The 22,031-nt window shown below is 35.2% G+C and overlaps 1 protein-coding gene across 3 annotated transcripts in view; it reads right to left on the bottom strand.

Moving 5' to 3' along the window:
* The window catches only part of SLC4A10 (solute carrier family 4 member 10), a 229,346-nt gene that overhangs the window by 155,988 nt on the left and 51,327 nt on the right, over nucleotides 1-22,031 (bottom strand). For all 3 annotated transcript variants that reach the window (XM_062199976.1, XM_062199985.1, XM_062199980.1), the window contains one exon: nucleotides 16,103-16,249. In XM_062199976.1, the coding sequence (XP_062055960.1) occupies nucleotides 16,103-16,249 (147 nt within the window). The remainder of the gene's footprint in view (nucleotides 1-16,102; nucleotides 16,250-22,031) is intronic.

Raw genomic sequence — 22,031 nt, 5'->3', positions numbered from 1 at the left:
AGATAAAGCTCCAGGAGAGCAAAAGTTCGCTGTGGCAAAAAAAAATTCACTGAAGAAATTTTCAAGATTTTTTCCTCACTGTCATCTCAGAATGGATCAAAAGTTGGCATGATAGTAGGAGAGTAAGAGTGACCAAAAAAGATGAGCCAGCTTTTATTGTTCTTTTGCAACTAGCATTTCGTAATCACTTCATTCATTTCCCAAGAAATTCAGCCAAATGCAAATGATTTTCTGGATTTCTATACACAGTGCTCATGAATTTGCCTGTCATGCTCAGTGTAGGTATGTATCTCTGAAAAATATCATCTGTAAGGAACAGTAAACTTGCCCCTGGCCTTGCTCTATCCCACTGCCCACAGTGCAGATAAACCTAAGTATTAGTTGTTAGAATTGGGTGGTCCTCATACTGCAACCAGACTGTCAAGGAAGTTCTGCTGCATGGAGAAAAGTTAGTCCCAACTATTCAAACACCCATATGGGTGCCAGTTTGAAACCCAGCTGCTCCACTTCTGATCCAGCTCTTTGCTATGACCTGGGAAAGCAATAGAAGATGGCCCAAGTCCTTGGACCCCTGCACCCAGGTGGGAAGACCCGGAAGAAGCTCCTGGCTCCTGGCTTCAGATTGGTGCAGCTCCAGCCATTGCAGCCAATTAAGGAGTGAACCATTGGATGGAAGACCTCTCTCTTTCTCTCTGTCTCTCCCCTTTTTGTGTAACTCTTTCTCTCAAATAAATAAATAAATCTTAAAAAAAAAAAGAATATGGAGAGAAATGTCCTTTACTTACCTCCATAAAATTGCCTTGGTTTTTGTTATTATTTTATCTTTTTTTTTCTTTTAATTTATATTACTCTGGAGCAAAAACTTTCAGAATACTTATGAGATATATGCCAATTTTAAATGCATATTTTATATATTGAAATACAGAAAAAAGCAAAATATCCTCAAACAGTATATTTTATACAACATGGAAAACCATTCCCTTAATGTTATTCCAGTGGGATAAATACTATAGAAAACAAAAAGAGATAGTTCATATGAACTGTAAGTTCAATTACATTTAGATTCACAAAAAGCATAACAATTTTGCTATTTCATTAGCCAAGAGGGGCCTGTGACTGGAAAATTGATCAAATGGTGGAAAGCAAAGAAGTTGCAGTTTAAAAGTAACATAAAAAGATGAGACTGATTTCTGACTGGTTGTTTTGAGCAAATAAAATAGCATGTTGATTTTTAAAATTGCATATTGTGCTTCTGGGTCTGTTTATATTTTGTTCCATCACTTGGTCAATTCATTAATTGCAGATATTGGGCATCTATTTCAGTTCACATAAATGGTGTAGCACAATTACTGTTCTTAAATTGCTTATAATCTGGTTTGGGGGATAAAATGAATACATAATAGCAGATAATGTACAATAATAATGAAGGACTAAATTTCCTGATGCCTGCTGCTGTAAGAGTAAAGAGAAATAAAAATAAATGAAAGCCACATGGGTCATGGAGCATTTCACAGTAGCAGCAGGGATCAAGCCAGGATATGACAGTATTGAGAACATAAAATTTTTGGCTATAAAGTAAAGGAAATTACCCAGGATAACAAGCAACCTTAATGGTTTGGTGTAGGTGATGGATTTAGAAACAGGATAACTCAAGAAATTGTCTCAGAAACTGAAGTTCAAGATAAAATTTCAGGTCTGAAATCCACTACATGCTCTAAAGAGGCAACTTAAGTAGCTGGGTCAGGAGTCAGAAGCAAGGGCAAGCCAGGAGTTTTGACTAAACCTGAAGCATAAGTCAGGGTCAGCAGCAAATCAATAGCCATTTCATCTGAATCAAACAAGAAAGAATTTTAAATGCCAAAGAGAAGAAAAGCAAAATACTCTGTGCTAGACAACCAGGAAAAATCTTTTACTAAATACCTATATGTATAGTATATGGGATACAAAAATATACATGTATTCATAAGGTGTTTCAAAAAGTTCATGAAAAATTAATATTATGAGAAAAGTATACATAGATTTCAAAAAACTTTTTTATCCAAAATGTTTTCTCTTAATTCAATTTTCCAAACATTTTGAAATACTCTAGAATACATACATACACACATTTTTAATATGTATAAATATAAAATATAAATATATCTAAAATATACAAATATACAGATTAAAAAGTCTAAACAAGGATTACATCTTTTTTTTAATTTATTTGACAGATAGAGTTAGACAGTGAGAGAGAGAGACAGAGAGAAAGGTCTTCTTTCCATTTGTTCACCCCCTAAATGGCCGCTATGGCTGGAGCTATGCCGATCTGAAGCCAGGAGCCAGGTGCTTTCTCCTGGTCTCCCATGCAGGTGCAGGGCCCAAGCACTTGGGCCATCCTCCACTGCCCTCCTGGGCCACAGCAGAGAGCCAGCCTGGAAGAGGAGCAACCAGGACTAGAACCCAGCACCTATATGGGATGCTGGCACTGGAGGCAGAGGATTAACCAAGTGAGCCACAGCGCTGGCCCCAAGGATTACATCTTTCTTAACTAACAGTTCACTGAAATTTGTATGGACTACATTTGAACTGTGAGTACCAATATTTCATAAGTTCAAGGAAAAATCAATAATTTAACTATGTAAACAAATCCAAAGAAATGTATTCAAGAGATAAAATGATGTATATATGAGATCCATAAAAGTAAAAAAAAAAAAATCCTAGGGGGGAAGGAAGAGATGATTCTTGTGTGCTGTTTCCAAGAACTAAATAGAATTCTATAACTGGGTTTATCAGACTAGATTGTAGCAAGTGACCAGCATAAACACAAATAAGCAGACCTTCTCAAGCAAAGTGATTCCATTATTGGAAAACTGCTGTGCAATTGAACATCTCATTAAAGAGAAATCTTGTTTCAAAGCAGGAATGTAATTACCAGAAGAAGGCAAAGAAATAATATAGCACTGAAGAGCTGGGCAGAGGAAGCTAAAGCAAGGTCAGGAGTAGGAGTCCTGCAATAATGAGTAGGAGAACTACCGCTATTGAGCTGTTTTTAGTTTTCCCCTGGTAGAAACAGTCTTCCAAGGGGATATGACCAAGCTCCAAGGGAGGAAATTGTGGCTACAAAAGTACTTTCTAAACTACAAAGCACTGTATACATATGATTGATTCTCATTGTAGTGGCAGTGGTGATGGTTATGACAACTTAGACTTAACTGACAGAAATAGATTTTTAGAATTTGAAGCTGTGAGAATGCAAAAATAATAGAGCTATTAATTAAAAGAGTCTTGTCAGAATAAGGAGCCAGCTTTCTAGGATGAGTGCTAAAAAGACAGCTTTCTGATGTGCTGAGTTTGAGATGATTACCAGGTAAAAATATAAAGCAGGGGATAAAGTAATTGGATATTTGACACTGGATTCTGGAAAACAGGACTGAGTTGGAGATAGAGACACAAGTGGCATTTAGCTAAAGAGAGCATAAGCTCACAATGGGTGATTACTCAAAACTTATATAACAGAGTAGAAGATTCAACATTGGGGCAATAATCAGGTTTAAGATTTGAGAGGGGGAAGAAGAACAGACAGATATGTAAATGGGTTGAAACATTAAACAAATGTTAACAATCACCTTCCTTTTGTCATTAGTGTCTAAGCAGAGAATAAGACAAATATCACAAAGTAATGTCAAAGAAGAATATTGATTACCCTGATTGGAACAGTGAACATTGACTATATGTATTTTTATATGAAATGTCAGACTTTAGTCCATAAATATATACAATTATTGTTAATAAAAACTATAAAGTAAAAATGTATTTAAAAATAAAGAGAAAAAACTTCTTGCCTTACCAAAGTTTACATCTGAAGGAGAGAGTAGTGTAACAAAGAATAGAAAAGGATTTCAAAAAGAACAGAAAGTCAATAACATCAGATGCTGTGGAGTGGTCAGTGATAAGTACTGAAGAGAGCAAAAAAATTTTGCTAGCTTATTTTAAATCACACTGTAAGTGCAAAGAACATGCATTACTTTTATAATCAGAAAGAAACAAACTGTTTTCATTTGGAATATAGAATGTATTTTCAAGAAAAGTTTAGTTAAAATAATCAAATTTAATAATCACATGATTTAGAAGTAAGCTACCAGTAAAATCATAATTAGTTATAAGAAAATTCCTTGGCAAACTTCCATCTTTGCACATCACTTTAATTCTTCAAATACTAATTAACCAGGTTCATACACTGCTTGTTCTTTATAACCATTGAAACACTCTTATTTTTGCAGGCCTTGTCTAAAAGTTCTTTATTTTGCTGGCCCTTTCAGCCAATACTCAACAAATATATTGAGAAATACATTTATCATGTTAGCAAAATGAATGATGACAGTAGTGAACCGGAAAATTTCCATTTTAATATGTGATCTTGTCATCATGAAGTGTACAAGCCCCAGTGTATTATAATACTTAGTTTAAGGAAAAAATTCACAAAATGTTTTCTGATATGTATTTCTGGATTGCAGATACTTTTCTTCCTCTTTGTATTTGTTATACTTCAGATAAACCACTAATCAGATCATCTCTTTTCTGAAATCATGAAATGATGACAAGTTTGATGGTTCTGTTTCAAATTCATGTTTTCAGTCTCCTTGAAGTTCAAGAATATTTTCCATTTTTAGTTGATCTTTAAAATTTTGTTTATATTATTTCAATGTCATATACAATATTTCATTTGCATTTCTATATTTTAATTCATTTATATAATTGAAATAATATACTTATTATTTATGCTAATTGATAATCTTATTATAGTGTAATAGATAAAATGAATGCTTCAGTTGAAACACCAAGAATCAGTAGATAATTAGATAATTCTCTCCAAAGGGAATCTGCCTGTGGTGCCGGCACCCTGGGTTCTAGTCCCAGTTGCGGTGCTGGATTCTGTCCTGGTTGCTCCTCTTTCACTCCAGCTCTCTGCTGTGGCCCGGGAGGGCAGTGGAGGATGGCCCAAGTGCTTGGGCCCTGCACCTGCATGGGAGACCAGGAGGAAGCACCTGGCTCCTGCCTTCGGATTGGCACAGCGTGCTGGCAGTAGCGCCCATTTGGGAGGTGAGCCAAGGGAAAGGAAGACCTTTCTCTCTCTGTCTCTCTCTCACTGCCTAACTCTAAAAAAAAAAAAAAAAAAAAAAAAGTATATTCAACTCTCTGTTCCAGAAAACTTAGTAATGTGACAAACTCCTCACCCATTAAAAGGTAACAAGTTAGAAACATTAGCCACATTTTGGAGTAGATTTTTTTCAAAGAGCTACGATATACAACTTCTATCTTCTTATTCCCTTAAAATGGGAGAGCAGTATGAACATCTGCCACTCCCTAAACCCAATTGAATGGAGAAACATAAAGTCTGTCTGGCTACTATTAATGGTTAATTGTCACTTTGAATAATATGCACTCCCCAAATTTATCAGAGTAATGAGTGTGTGGGTGTGTGTGTGTTTCCTGTGAATCACATGTGAGTTTTATATGGGATCTAGAGAAAGGAAGAATAATGAATGAATGTGCAATATAGGGTCATCTTAGGTCGTTTCTAAGAGGCTGCCAGAAATCAATGAGAAGATTTCAGGAGAGAATCTATCACTCTAATTGAATACTAAAGAAGTACAGAGAAATAAGCAGAAAAGCAGAAGAGAGTGCAGGTGAGAGACCTTCCAGGAGAGAATGAGTAAACTCTCAATTTCTTGATAATACTAGAGATTGACATTAGTTTGCCAATAGTAACAGTGAAGTAAGAACTTCCTGGTTTCATCCCCATTAGTTCTCATTCCCTATGTTTCAAATCTGCAAGGATTTGCAACTAGAGTTGGGAATATGATGGATTATTTGGAGCAAGGAAAAGAAAGTTCAAGATGTGTAGTGTATTATGGGTGGTGTAGCCCTCATTTACAATGGGTCTGAGCAAGAGAAGAGGGGGGAAAAATCTTATGGCCATCCAATTTCAAAGTTTTTACTAATATATGAGACTGGAAGTTCTAATTATTTATCAAAAGACTTGAGTTACCTTAGAGTGACCAGAAAAGTTTGGGAAATCTATGAGTTTTCATTCCAGAACCAAAAAGCACTTAACTCACTAAAACGAAAAGTGAAGGTGCAAGACAGAAAGAGTTATGCTATGAAAAGAATCTCACAAGTAGTGATCAATCAATGTAAGTTACATGTCTTCCAAATGAACGTATCTTTTATAACCTTAAATGAGTTGGTAACCTTTAAACTCTATATTTTATGAACACAGTAGCTGACTTGTGAGATTATAAAAATATTTTTAGGAATTTATTAATTTTACTTATTGATCAGATGTTTTCACAGAACAGCTCTTCCATGTGTCATGATAACCTGGTCAAAGGTCACTGTTACTAATTAGCCTTGAATGCAATACAAACAAGAATGTTCAAAAATTGCACATTCCAGTTTTTGAGTGCTATACTTTTTTCAACCAATATGCAGTACTATATCTTATACATGAATATATGTATATGTGTATTTATATATAAATCACAGCACAAGAAGGAAACAGAAACCACATTTATTTGCATTTGCTTCAGTCACTAGTTGGTAAGGATTCCCTTTTAAATGTTAGAAATACAAGATTTAGTGTTATTATCAAATATTTTAAGCAACTTTTCAAAGTTGATTTTATAGTAAAATGAGTGAGAATTAGGTTCATATTCAAGTCTCATAATTTACTGCCTCTTCAAAAGTAGATGCTAATTTTGAATGAAACATAAATGTCTTCATAAATGATATTGATTAATTCCCATAAATGTCAAATGTACTTAAGAAAACCTACAGGAAATCATATACATTTATGATCCAGTTTATCTGAAATACAAACCTGGTAATGTCATTTTCCTAAAAATATATCATTTGAGTGCTGATTAGCTACTATTTGTTCAAACTGATCTCATCAGAATCAAATGAGATAGTTCTAATCAATCTGTTACATCTGTGGCTACATGTTCTAGAAAAAACCATAATAGTCATAAAAAGCAGCATAAATTGTGGTTTTAGAGTTACTAAAAATCTATTAAATATTTGTATTAGATTTACTTGCTACAGGCAGACATAGCAATTTTGTGCTGTCTCACAACCTATCCTGGCTAATTGGTCACTTATGAAAGGTCACATCTCACAGCAGCCACACCATAAAATTTGTATTGTTTCTCATGTCTGTGGAACATTTTATCTCACCCCTGTTTCCAGTGAATTATTTCACTTTATTCAGTATCAATAATCTGGTTATCTGCAACACTACACATCCAGTCCCTCAAAACTCAATTGCAGTATACAATAAGCCTTTAATTTAATAAGTATTTACCCTTATAAAGTATGAGGATTATTCACTACACACCCATAAAATACTAGTCAGAAAATGATCATGAGGAAAAAACACCCTCACAGTTATGAATAAAGAGGATTTGAAAGTGTGAGGTAGAGTGTCAGGTATTCAAAAGACAGTGATAACAGCAGTGTTGCAGAGAATGATAATTTAAAGTAGGACAATCTATTTTATGACAAAATGTATTTTATTTGGGTTCAAAGTAACATGTGGTTCCCTATTTCTGGCTTTTAAGTCTTTAAAATAGAAATGATTTTATCAGTATTAGGTTTTATAAGCATTAGGTTATATTCACAAAACTCATCTAATGCTCATCCTTTTAACATCTTAAAGAAGGATTCAGCTTGTGTTCAAATCAATAAATGTTCAAAATATGTTATTCAATGCTTGTTTCTTATGCAGTGCTAACAAGAATAGAATTTTCTATGTTAGTATAAATATTTCTCCTATGTTCGTAGGTGTTTATTTTTATGACAGTCATTGAAGTCATATTGTAGTATTTTGTCATAATAGAAATCATAATAAGCGTATGGTAGATAGAGATCAGTGACTGCTTCTATATTTGCTAAGACATATAATGGAAATAATGACAATATGGAAGAAATGTGCCTAGAGAATAACAGACATCCACTTATTAGCCTCTTCTGAAATTTGCAGACATATCAAAAGACAACAATCACACTGTAAGAAAATATTTGAATACAGAAAACCAATAAAGGACTTACATCCATAATATGTGAAAAACCTTCACTAGCCAATGAAAAAATGTTTAAAAAAAGCATGTAACTTTGATATGCATTTCATACAGGAAGATATCTAAATAATCAAAAAAACACATGCAAAATTTTTCAACCTCATTGGTAATTAAAAAATTAAAGTGATGAAACATCATTACATACCTTATCAGATGGCTAACATTAAAGGAATGAAATTACCAAATGTTAGGAATGTTGTAAAACAACTTAAACTCTCATGATTTGCTAGTTGAAGCATAAATATATATCCTAACTTTTGAAAACTGTCATTATCTACTAATATTGAAAATATAAATACTGTATGGCTCAGCAATAGTTTCATTCCTATATATGAGAAATGCATATGGACATCAAAAGACATATTCAAGAATGTTCACAGTAACATTATTCATGATAGCTCCTAGCTACATATTATCCCAATGTTCTTCACTAATAGAATTCATAAAAAAGCACATCAGTAATTAAAATAAGTAAACTGCAGTTAAATCCAAAAACATTGGCAAATTCACAAACAGAATATGGACCAAGAAATGCCTCCTGAATAATTTTGACAACATATAAAATATTGGAGTGAGAAGACAGCCAGAGATTCTTTGAAGGAGAAGGGGGAATACTGACTGGGAGTAAACACAGAAGGAATGAGGGTGCTGAAGCAGCAGTCACATAAAAGCTTTTGTTTGTTATTCAAGGATTTGTGCATTTATTGTCTGTGTTTTAAAACTAGGGAACACTGGTAGCTTATAAAAAAAATTGAGACACATCTCAATGTTCTTACATTATAACACAATTGGGAGTTAAAGGAGGAACAGTCAGCCAACAAAAAACATCTCTTTGAAAAGGTCTGCAGCTGGCAACATGTGAAGCACTGGAAACATGTGCCTGTGAGACAAAGGTGCCCATAATACTACAGACAATGCATAAACTTTACATGATATTAAAGAGTACCCTGATACTGAGGTACAGAAAACCCAAGTGCTAACTCTGAAAAAATAGCAAGACAAGTAGGTGACCTACAAAATTGCAATTCATTAAGAACAAGGGCATAAGCTATTAAAGAAACATCTTGGGGCCAGTGCTGTGGTGTAGCAAGTCGAGTTGCAGCCTTTGAGGCCAGTGTCCCATATGGGCATTGGTTCATGTCCTGGCTGCTCCACTTGTGATCCAACTCCATGCTAACAGCCTGGGAAAAGCAGTGGAGGATGACCCAAGTGCTTGGGCATCCGCTACCCATAAGGGAGACCCAGATGAAGCTCTTGGATCCTGGCTTTGGCTTGGCTCAGTGCTGGCCATTTTGGCCATCTGGAGAATGAACCAGTGAATAGAAGATCTCTCCCTCCTTCTCTCTCTGTAACTGATTTTCAAACAAATAAGCAAATCGTTAAGAAAAAAAAAAAAAAAAGCAGCATCCAGATAGTTTTCTGAAAGGTGAAGGTGGACTGAGACTATTTTTTTCTTTTTGTGGAAAACACAATTGAGACGAGATGTTTGCAGACCAAGGACACGATATAGCTGGTGTGGAAATCAGTGAACTCAGGACATAGGAATTTTATGAAGCACAACCTTTCTTACTAAAAAGAACCAGCAGTATGGTCACTTGAATTAACAACAATAGTTAAGGCAGAATAATGACTAAAATGTGCTTAAATGTTGTGATGCAGAAATAATTGATGACTTTTTAAACATACCTTGTTTTGAAAGGTAATTTGCAGTTAATTTGTCCCTGTTTTGTCTAGCAGAGATGTGGAATATTTAAGGAGGAATAATTAAAATTGAAAATATTTAATATATTTCTCATATTCAAGACATTTGATTTTAGAATTTTAAACAGTTGATACATATCTGTACATTTTATTTGGGATAAAAACTTGCAATTGTTTTGTCTTGTATTTAAATGTTATTTGTTTTGTATAGACATTAAAGATAATTTCTGGAAAAGAAAAGGACAATCACTGAAATTTCTGGAGCCAAAATATGTTAGAGTTCTGTGCGGAATACTTCATTGCACTACTGCAGCATTTTTGTCTTCCCAGAGCAAATATTGGCAACTTTGACAAGATTAGGATAGAGGAGCATTGGTGGCTATTAATCCTGGAAACAGAAAACACTGCAAAAATAGTGTTGTCCCTTCTGAGATAAGGGCTTCACTACCACTTGACCACTCTTTCCTAGTGATCAAAATGATGATGCAGGCTCACTGTTTTACATTCCTGATGCTGAAAATTTGCACACAAAGACACCAGCAGAGTCAATGCAATATACATTGTCTTGAAAAGGTTGATGTTTTTGAAGAGTGATATTAAAGTTGGAAAATCAATTATGCTTTTGAAAAGTTAAATCTACTTACAGATAAGTAACACAGACATAAATAAAATCAAGTTACATCAGTATGGATTAAGTTTTAGAGCAATTTAAAATTATGCTAAGATCTGAAAATATAATGGGTGAAATTTTTAAAAAATTCATAAGTCAAGGATTTTTATTCAAAAATGCACATAACACTTTAGAAGAAAGTGCCTACTAAAATGTCAAATTAGCTCCTCTATGGAGGAGAATATGACTGAGGACAACAGATTATACTCATGTGTGTCTTACAGCTTGCAAGAATTTTTTTATAGCCATCAGGTATTACTTTTATAATTAAAACAAGAAAATGCAATTGCATATAACAGAGAAATAGAGTAGAAAAATTGACATTCTTTGTGAAATATGAATCCACTAAACAACTGTAATACTTCAAACAGAGTCAAGATTGTCAAAAAATTATACAAAAGATTAGCTTTCACTATAAATCTTCATTGTATAGTCAAATACTTGCATATTTTTGGTATATTTTTTCTATATCTAATTTTACATGAAACAGAAAATTCTGATGAAAATATTAATACATTTTTTAAAAAAACTCTTTGAAGTCAAATTTTCTACATTTTTTTATTTCTGTTGAAGTATTTGTACAAGTTACTAATATTGGAAAATTTTTGTATAATTCCAGAACTATACTAATTTACACAGTGTCTTTGTGTATCATATTTTAAACAAGCATTTAGTACAGTCTCTTTTTTGTTTATTCTACTGCTTACAGGTCAGCTAATTATAATTGGTATTATCCTATCAGCTTTCCTTTTATATTGTTGGCTGGGAGACTGAGGAAAAAAATCAACATTAAAGTGTTCTGAATTTCCCTGATTCCCTCACATTTTCACCAATTTCAAGTTTATGCTTCAACTTGCATTTTTAAGAGCTCATTCCTGTTCTCAGTTGAAAACATAACTTGAAATTATAGAGGGTCAATAAGGTTTGATGTTAAAAATAATTGCAAAATTTTAGAAGCCTTCTGATAATCACTTTCTGTAAGTGAACTACTGAATGAGTATTTATTGAATGCAGTAGCAAAAGTAGGTTTAACGCACTTGAGGGTATTAAGAATTTTGCCTAAGGTCAGAACATCACCACCATTTTTAACACTCAGCTGAAAGCTGGGTCTATCTTTGGACTCAGTCATTGCAATCTGTGACATAAACATAATCTCTTTGGGCTATAATAAAGGCCCACTCTTTAACATGAATTCTGTGCTAGCATAGTCAGGCTCCTAATAACACTGAATTATATGATTGGGTCATATAACAAAATAAGACTCTGCTGGTGTCTTTGTGTGCAACAAAATTTTTGGAGAGTGACAAAATTGAAACATTTCCTCAAAAGTCTTTTTTGTAAATTGATGCTTTCTGCAGAGATTTGGACCCAAATTAATCCATGTCTTCACAGATCCAAACTTGAATCTACCACCTAAAATTTCCAGATCTCCAGCAGAGAAAAACTGATGCTTCTTTGAATTTCCTTCTATCCTATGTCTAACAGCTGAATTCTTAAAAATTTGTAGGAATTCCTTTGTAAAATTTTCTTTATGATCCTTCCTAGTAAAATTAATATTTAACTGGCCAGAAATTTTTCTTTGAGGCTTTTGTCATAGAAATCACATATATCCTCTCTATGTTGAATATCAAGACACAAATCAAGTGGGGTGGTGTTTAAGACATAGTTTCAGTCTCAGAATGTGACTACTTGATTATCAAGACAACTGAACTGGCCATGGAACACAGATAAAGACAGATTAGTTCTTAAGGAAAAATATTTTAAGTAAAATCTAGGAAGTTCTACTACTTAGAGATCACCAGGGTGGCAGACATTTGTCCCTGGGGGGGAAAAAAAAAACAGATCTTAGTTCTAAATGTCAATAAAGATACTCAGATGGTGAGGGAGGAAAGGAAGTAGTTGGCATCCAAAAATAGTGGCTGACACATTAGAGAGAGAATCTGGGCCACCTGACCTGTTTCCAAGTCTCAGCAAATGAAGAGGCAGAAGCTTCTTCAGATCAATGGCTCTTGATTCTACTTGGATGTTAAATCACCTGGGGTACATTTTAGGAAAACACCCAGGATTAACTAAAGAAGTCTTTGAGGGTGGGACCCAGCATCAGTAATTTTTAAGAGCTCCTCAAAGTATTTTAATACACAACATGGTTTGACAAAGTTTCCAATGACTACTTGTCAAATTTTAACATGTATACAAGTTACCTAAGAATACTGTTAGTATACAGATTCTGATTCAAGATTCTGCATTTTCAACACGCTCAAATGTGATGCCAATATTTCTGGCTCATGCATGGGCCACACTTTGAGTAGATAAGTTTCTCAACCTTAGCTGCACAGTAGAATCATCTGGGGGTACTTTTGTAAAAACACCCATGCACAGAGCTTGGGTATCACTGTTTTTAGAACTCTTGAGCACAGTCAATATTGATAACCACTGTCATAGAAAAACTGACATAATGCATCCAGCTATGGGGAAAAAAAAGAAGACAGAGTAGAGGGAAGAATCAAATGATTATATATATATATATATATATATATATATATATATATAGCTTATTTTAATTTGTTTACTAATACATCTGAGATTATATGAATATATTTTTCAAATGTTAGAAGATGATAAAACTACCATTAAATCTTAATCCATTCCTGGAATCTAAGAGGGAGTTTTGACTAACTATAAGCAGATGGAGCTTGAAAGAAAAAAGTCTACCCAGTTGTCTCTTCACTACACTCCCAACCCTACCTCAAAAAATGTAAAACACCAGAAGTTGTGGGAACCATTTGGCCCATCCTCTAATGTTGGCTCACTGACTCAGTGACAACCACCCTTCTAACATATGAGTACAGGACATCCAGACAACTTTTCTTTTCACTTTCCCTACCAGCAAACATCTACTCCTGGTAGAAGCAGGAGGGTACTTCAAAAGGTTTATGGAAAATGGAATTTAAAAATGAGTTTATTTTGTGGTAAAACAACTTTGAAATCCATGCATTCAAATGATCCTCAAACATGTTCACAGAAACTTTTTTCATAATATGGATTTCATGGATTGAAAATATTTTTACACAAAATAAACATCTTTTAATTCCATTTTCCACAAACATTTTTAAGTATCTTTGTATGCAGCATTTAGAAAAGTTTAATGCCTGTAACTATACAAAGGAGCATACCAGTAGCAGCTTCTCAAAGCAATCTTTGCACATAGCTGGAATGATATAACATGAATACAGTTGTGTCTAGTTTAAAAAGAAAAAAATAGGATTTTATAAATATACTACAATAGGACGATCATAGCTCTGTAAATTACCTACTTCAGCACAAAAAGAAAATGCCTTAAAAACCTAGGGATCCTCAATAGGATCTAAAAACTTTGACTATCCATCAGAAAAGCAAAAAGAAATTAGGAAAGGACAGAAATAAACGTAAGAAAAATAGGAGATAAGAAAGAAACTCAAGAAAATGCAAAAATCAAAACCTATTATAGTAGTAAACTACAGAACTGGTACTACAGATAGTTAAATGGTAATATGAGAGACTGCCTTTCAAACCACAGAAGAACATCAGAAATCCAACATGCAGATAACTCAGATGATTAATATTCATGAAGAGGACAGCAAAGCAAATGGAACAGAACTGCCTATAACAGGACAATACTCCCCAAGTAAAAAAAAAAACCATGAGTTTGTGTAGATTGAGAATGTTTTTTAACACACCTTCCATTAGCCTTATCCTATGAACTTTTTTCTTAATTATGGGACAGAGAAAATTATCCAAACATATTCAGGCTTAAAAGACATAGCCTAGGGGCCAGCGCCATGGCACACTTGGTTAATCCTCCGCCTGCGGCGCCAGCATCCCATGTGGGCACTGGGTTCTAGTCCCGGTTGCTCCTCTTCCAGGCCAGCTCTCTGTGGTGGCCCAGGAGGATAGTGGAGGATGGCCCAAGTGGTTGGGCCCTGCACCCCCATGGGAGACCAGGAGGAAGCACCTGGTTCCTGGCTTCAGATCGGCGCAGCGTACCGGCCGTGGCGGCCATTTGGGGAGTGAACCAACAGAAGGAAGACCTTTCTCTCTGTCTCTCTCACTGTCTATAACTCTATCTGTCAAATTAAAAAAAAAAAAAAAAGACATAGCCTAAAAAAATGAAAAAAATATCAAAGACCACATACCTCTTTGCAACACTTAGTGAAGATACACAATAAACCAATATTTTAGCATATTTAATGTAAAATTATTATACCAAATTTTATATGCAATTAACTTATTTCATCTTTGAACTGTCAAAAGAGGAATGTGGTTTTGAGGGTGGTTGGGTATCTGTTTAAAAAAGATTATCATATTTAAAAACGATGAGGAAAATCCAACTGACAAGATCAATTCAACCAAAAATTGTGTAAGTCTTCTTAAATGGTAAGAGCAAATAAATAAACATAATGGGAAAAACTCTCTTTTCTGTAAATATAATAAGAGATATAGTGGCAGATGGGGGCATGCAGGTCAATATGTTTAATAAGATGGAAATTTTTTCCTAATAATGTATTTTCCCCCTAAACTAGAAAGCAAGGTAATCTACTGAATAATGATGATGGAGAACTGTGAAAAAAGTTGAAAAATAAGTATTTCAAAAACCAAAATAAATCAAAAAAATTGGGAGGAAGTGTTGAAGGTTTGCTTGAGACATGAACTTATAATGATTACAATTAAACCTGTTAAATCACTATTTTTAACCCAATGTGTTGGGTTAGGGAAGCCAGGAAAAGTAGGTATATGGAAGAACCTTAATATTAAGTACGGTTTTAAAAGAGCAGGCAAAGGTATACATAAAACTAAAACAGGGCATCTAAGGCATTTAGCATACTAGGAAAAGTATTACTAAAGTTACAGGCTATTAAATCTGAATAAGATAAGGGAAAAATGACATAACTAGGGACAATAAGATTAGAGAGGTTAAGCAGTTGGACAAACAGGCAAGAAGGAGAGAAGCTATAGTGAGAAAGCAAGGTGACTGAATTAGTGCCTTCAAAGATGGAGGAGCCATGGGTAAGGAAGTGAGCTAAGTGCAATGACAGAGAAGGTCACTGGTAATGAGAAGTTTAAGGAATTGAAAGCCAGGTTCCAGGCTATGTCATGTACATGGACTCTCATGGCATTCAGGAACGGGCAATAACTACAATAATCCACTTTTGGTATTCAATATATACTTTAGAAATAAGAACATTCAAAATAGTAAAATGCACTAAGATTGAAATTTGGGCAGCATCGGCATTAGTGTAAATGGGAACTTTAAAAAGGCATTTTCCACTGGAATTTTAAATATCTTAGACCAATAACTATAACTTGCATAATTATCCAGAGTTTAAAAACTAAGCTTTACTCCATCACTTTGCTTCCTGTATCATAAATCTAAACTCATTTTCACCTTGACAAAGCAGATACACAAGAGAAAAACAAAGATCAAACTCTTTCTCCTACTTCTCCCCAGTCTGCCCAATGTGCTTTATATAAGCATAAACTATTTTATGAAACATTACTGCAAATTATGGACTGTAAAAACAAGTATATTACAGTAATAAATTAATAAAAAAAAAACAAGGAGAAAGATCCTTACCGAATGAAGGTGACTCCCTTCCATCCTCTAATCCTGAGTCTTTTTCTCTGTCTCTCTTTCTGTGTTTATGACCACGATGCCTGTGACGTCGATGGCTTTTTCTCCCTCCCAGGGGCACATGAACTCCAATAAATAGTGTTCGATGACCTTCATTAGGAAATAAATGCACAAATCAGAGTCTAATCTATTCCAAAGCACAGAGGATGATGATTTGCATGAAAATGGAAACTCAAAGTCAATCCACCAAATCATCTTCAAGTGTTTATGATATGATAGTTTACGTAAAGCTTGGAGTTTGGGACTGCATTTTTAGCATACCTAATGAAGACTATCACAATTTGGGTTTATAACACTAAATGCACATGATATTATACACACTTATAATGCAGTTATTTTGTTATATATTTGGTAATCATTTATTTATTAATTGTCTTAATAATATTTTTCTATTCCCCATACTTTAATTATATGATTCTTGTTAAAAAAAAAAAAAAGTTCTATCCTCAACTGTGTTACCACACCAGTTCACTTGCCTTCACATTTAGTGTATGTGAAAAACTCACTATTTCTAACAAAAAAGATTTCACCAAGGTCCCTAATAATGCCAAATCCCAGGGAGCTTTTTCAATTGCACTGTTTCTGGCTGTAGACATTGATACCACTTTTATACTACATTATTTTCTCTTGGCCCTTTTCCTCTTTTTTTTTTTTTTTTTCATATTTTTCCTTTGCCGATTTTTCTTCTGTTTACCTATTCAATGCTGGAGACCTGCAGGGACACTCTCTCAGCCTCATGATTTCAACTACCACAGTGCTGCTGCTGCTGCTGCTGCTCTTACTACTACTACTTCTACTACTACTACTTACTCATATCTTACAGGTTCTGATAGCTGCATTTTGTTGCCAGAAACTATCTTGGACTGTTAACCTACACCTCTGTCCACCTACTAGACATACTCAGCTGGACATCCTTCCCAGAGGCATGTCAAACTCAGTATGTCCATGAAACTAATCCTTTGCTTTGCCTCCAAGTATCAGCTATATATCTTCTATGTCAGCAAATGCACCATCTACCCAGTTATCTCAAATTGTATTCAATTTACAATGGCTCCCAACTCCTTAGCATCTCTTAAAACTAATCACTCTTCAATATCACTACTGATATTATAGTTTGGACCTTCTTGTCTGCTACCAGACTATGGTAAGTCTCCTTAATGTTTTTTTTTTTCCCCTAGTTCCAATCTTATTACATTTGAAACTTATTCTGAATTATGATGTCTTTTTTGAAAAAAATACATGAATCTTCCTGTATTATTCCTTTGCTTTGAATTCATTTATTGCTTTCTGTTGTCTACAGGATATAACTTTAATATTCTATTTTAATATACATTTTAAGTAAATTGTCTGAATATTTTAATGCTCCAAACAATATCTGAACTCTGCCTACTTCAGTTTTTGTGATAAGGTCTTGTACAACAGGCAGGGCAATTTACTCAGGTTCACATGCTAAAAGCCAGTGTATGTTCCCTCACCCCTGAACAGCCAGGTGTTCTCACATTTCTATACTTTTACTTAATGCTGTCCTCACACAGGGTTTAAGAATAGCAATGACTGACAGTAAAATGGTGTCAAAGGCAAGAGTTGACCTGGAAATGGCTAACCAAAGAATCCAGCATGCAGAGGGAGAAACCTAAAAAAAAAAAACAGGTGACAGAAATTATTTTAGGAAATTGAAAGCATCCTGTAGACTACTGTAATGATGGGTCCCTGTCTTTTTTTATATATATATATATTTTGACAGGCAGAGTGGACAGTGAGAGAGACAGAGAGAAAGGTCTTCTTTTTGCCATTTGTTCACCCTCCAATTGCCGCCGTGGCCGGCGCGCTGCAGCTGGCACACCGCGCTGATCTGAAGGCAGGAGCCAGGTGCTTCTCCTGGTCTCCCATGGGGTGCAGGGCCCAAGCACTTGGGCCATCCTCCACTGCACTCCCAGGCCACAGCAGAGAGCTGGCCTGGAAGAGGGGCAACCGGGACAGAACCCGGCGCCCTGACCGGGACTAGAACCCGGTGTACCAGTGCCACAGGTGGAGGATTAGCCTACAGTTCAAGCCACCCAGACTGTGATCATTTTGTTACAGCAGCCTTAGCTGACTAATTCAATGAGGGAGGCCTAAACCAAACTCCAAATCGTAATATTAAGTTTCAGAAAATGGGTAAGCAAAATGGTGAGATTTCTAAAATACTAAGTGCATGGCATTTCAGCTGGAAACTACAGAATCAAATCTAATAAAATGTATATTTTAATAAGGGATATTGGTTTCTTCTAACCTTAACTATAATTATGGGTTAAGCCTCTGGAAACTGCAAGCTAAATGATAAGTTCTATATCCAGATTTCTGTCCTGGTTTGTATCCATTGCAGGCAAGTGAACAATGTTGATTGATTCAATTAATGGATTATAGATAAATAAAATGCACAAAAAGCCCTTTGGCTCAATTTTGGACAAGGGAAACAAATGGAAATGATTTTATATGCTTGTGTGTGTGGTCTCATTTATTATTTTATTTGTTATAATGTTATGTTGTATGGGAGAGTAATAATTAAAAGCATGCTCTCTGAGATTGATTCAAATATTTAAATATCAAAGCTTGCTACTGCCATTATACAACCTTGGAAAAAATCACTTTCCCTTTCTGAGCAAATTACTTGTCTACAAAAAATAGCATCTCATTCAGAAAGTGCTTTTTCCTAATGTTTGAAACAAAAGGATCAAACAGGTAAGTCATATTTCAAGTCTCACAATTAACAAACAAATCTAGTCAACCCCCTTTAGTGTGTGAGCCAGATCAACAGAGCACAGGGAGTTAGAGGAAGTAACCAGGTGCTGTCTCTCAGCTGTCAAGGAAGGAAGTGCTGAAAATGTAGGTTGCACGTGGAGAGAATACTGTCCTCTTGAACATGGGAGGTTGCTTTGCCTCCTATAATTCCTCTCTGTTGAAGCTTTCATATCCCAGGTGGGGATGCTACCTGTCAAAATGAGCACTGCCTCTATGACAGCAAACTGCTTTTTCCCAGCTGTTGCTAAAGCAAGGAATGCAGTGGGGAAAACAGTAGCCAGGTGATTTTAAAACAGTAAAAGACAGAATAGCAAGAAAGATGATGTCTAGGAAAAGATTGAGAAGTAATGAAGATATGGGAGCACAAAAAAATGACTTAAAAAGAATAGTGAACTTCTAAACAGGAAAAATGTGAATGAGAAAGAAACAAGTAATCATAGAAGTTTTATGAGAATAGTAAAACGGCCACAGGAAATATAACAATGATTACAGGTGGCACCCCCATCTGTTTCATTGCATAAAGGAAAAGTTTTATAACTTTTACAACACTGAATAAGAGTATATGTGAAATTACAAGCTGGTAAGAATTATCTTTATTCTCCCATCTCTCTTCAATGACTGAAACCCTTTCAATGAACTTTCCAAGTGTTCCATTTACTTTTCTTGTTCAGAGGAAATTTGCCTTTCTCTGGAGGACACTGTGTCCATTATACTTCTCAGAGGTGGATGCTTCTCTGCCACAGTTCCCATGTGGGCTGCCCCTGGCCAGGCAGAGAATCGGTAAGGCAGTGCTTGCTGGCTCCACATGGCACTTTCAGATCCTATCTCTACTTTTCCTGAAATCCCTCAGATTTTATTAGCCACTAGATATTTTGCTTCATGGTTGCTGATATTTGCTAAGGTTCAAGTAGTTCTCATTCACTTCTCAAACATTTGATCTCTTATCATATTTTTTACAATACTTTAATTAATTTTGCCTTAATTTATGAAATTTTAAAATAGATATACATGATTCTTGCAACACTCTTTCCTTTCAGTTTATTAAACTCCTGTCTTGCAATAATTCTGCATTAAAGGTTTTTCTTTGACAATAACTGCAATCTTCCCATCATCTCAATGTAATGCATTCCACATGGCTCCTGCCTTGTGATATCCTGACCTCTACTATCTTTAGTTCTGTTAAAACCTCAAAGGAAGATCCAGAAACTTAATATTGGAGATGCAGCTTAAGAAAAATAATACAAAATTATGAACATAAAATTAAATATTTATTTAGACTGAAAAAATATATTATAACAAACTACATTATTTATTTGAAAATACATAATTCATTTTTAGTTTTTTTTTTTTAGGATTTATTTATTTAATTGAAAGGCTAAGCCCCAGTGGATTAAGCTACTGTCTGGAGTGCTGGCATCTTATATGGGTGCTGTTATCTCATATGGGTGCCATTTCAAGTCTTGGCTGTACTACTTCTAATCCAGCTCCCCACTAATGCACCTGGGAAAGCAGTGTAAGAAGACCCAAATGCGTGGGCCCTTGAACCCATGTGGGAGACCTGGAAAAAGCTCTTGGCTTCTACCTGGACCAGCCCTGGTTGTTGTGGCCATTTGGGGAGTAAGCCAGTGGATGGAAGATTCTCTATCTCACTCCCTCTCTCCCTCTCTCCCTCCTTCCTTCTCTCTCTCTCTCTCTCTCTCTCTCTCTTTCTCTCTGTAACTGCCTTCTCATACAAATAAAAATCTTAAAAGGCTGCAAGAGCCAGAACTCTATTCAGGTTTCCCATTTGTATGGCATGAACCTAAGCAATTGGGCCATCTTCTGCTGCTTTCCCAGGCACATTAGCAGGTAGCTGAATTGAAAATGGAGCAACTGGGACTTGAACCAACACTCATACGTGATATCAGCATTTCAGGTAGCAGCTTAACCCACTGGGCCACAAAGCCAGTCTCCAAACTATGTATTTTAGAAAACTGACAAAACACCATAAGACCCAAGAAAAAATAATATTTTCATAAGACAGTTAAACTATTCTATAATAAATTTTGGAGCTTAAGTTTTAGGTACCCTCACTTGGATGAGCCTTTTTCTAAGGCCCTGTAGAGGTTTGCACTGTATTCTCATCATCATGCTTTATAGGAAGTTATACTAACCATAACTGCATAAAACCATTGTCTTTTTCCATTTTTTCCCTGTCTCACTTCTCCTTATGACAGGAACACTCAAGTGTCTGTGGACAATATGGGGAACTAAGAGGGAAAAAAGAGTTAAAGATACATTCAGGTTAGGTTTAGGAAGTCATATTTATCTGATTTTCAATCACTCCTATATGTGAACAGATGACTATTATTTATCTTGAAGTAGAAATGGTTTCCAAACCCTTGCATCCACTGTGTGAAACTCATGACAAAAGTACAGGACAGGGAATGATATCACAAAACAAAGACTCATCACAATCTGCCTAGCATTGGAAATACATAGGTAGTAGAGAAGAAGCAGGGTTTGAATTTTACAGAAACAAAAGTTGGTTTCTAGAAAATTATTCTAAATCTTGCCGATAACATATGCAAGAATTATAGCAATTATCTTAAATTTGAATACAACCCTGAAAATTTTTTTATGGATTGTAACTAAGTTTTAAAGATGAAATAAACATTTATGGACTTTCATCAACAGAAATACATTTTAAAGGTGGATGTTTGACTTAGTAGTTAAGATGCTGGTTGGGATACCCACTTCTCATATATATATATCAGAATACCTGGGTTTGAGTCCCAGCTCCACCCTTGAGTCCAGCTTCTTGCTAATGCCTAGGGAAGGAGCAGGTGATGGCTGACATAGGGGTCCCTACCACCTATGTGAGAGACCTGGATTAAGTTCCAGCTCCCAGCGGTGGCCTGGCACAACCTTGTCCACTGTGGGTATTTGGGGAATGAACTAGCAGGAACTATAGAGAAAATAGCTTCAAGTCATTGCATGATTCTGAACTTCTAAAGCAAGAAAGCTGGAATATGGGTTAAAGGTTGAATGAAAAGAAAGAGACCTTCAGAGGGAGACATTTATCTCCAGGAGCCATGTGTTTACATTTAAA

The sequence above is a fragment of the Lepus europaeus genome, chromosome 1 (assembly GCF_033115175.1).
Source record: "Lepus europaeus isolate LE1 chromosome 1, mLepTim1.pri, whole genome shotgun sequence".
Lineage (NCBI taxonomy): Eukaryota > Metazoa > Chordata > Mammalia > Lagomorpha > Leporidae > Lepus > Lepus europaeus.
This window is presented reverse-complemented; position numbering and strand designations above follow the sequence as displayed.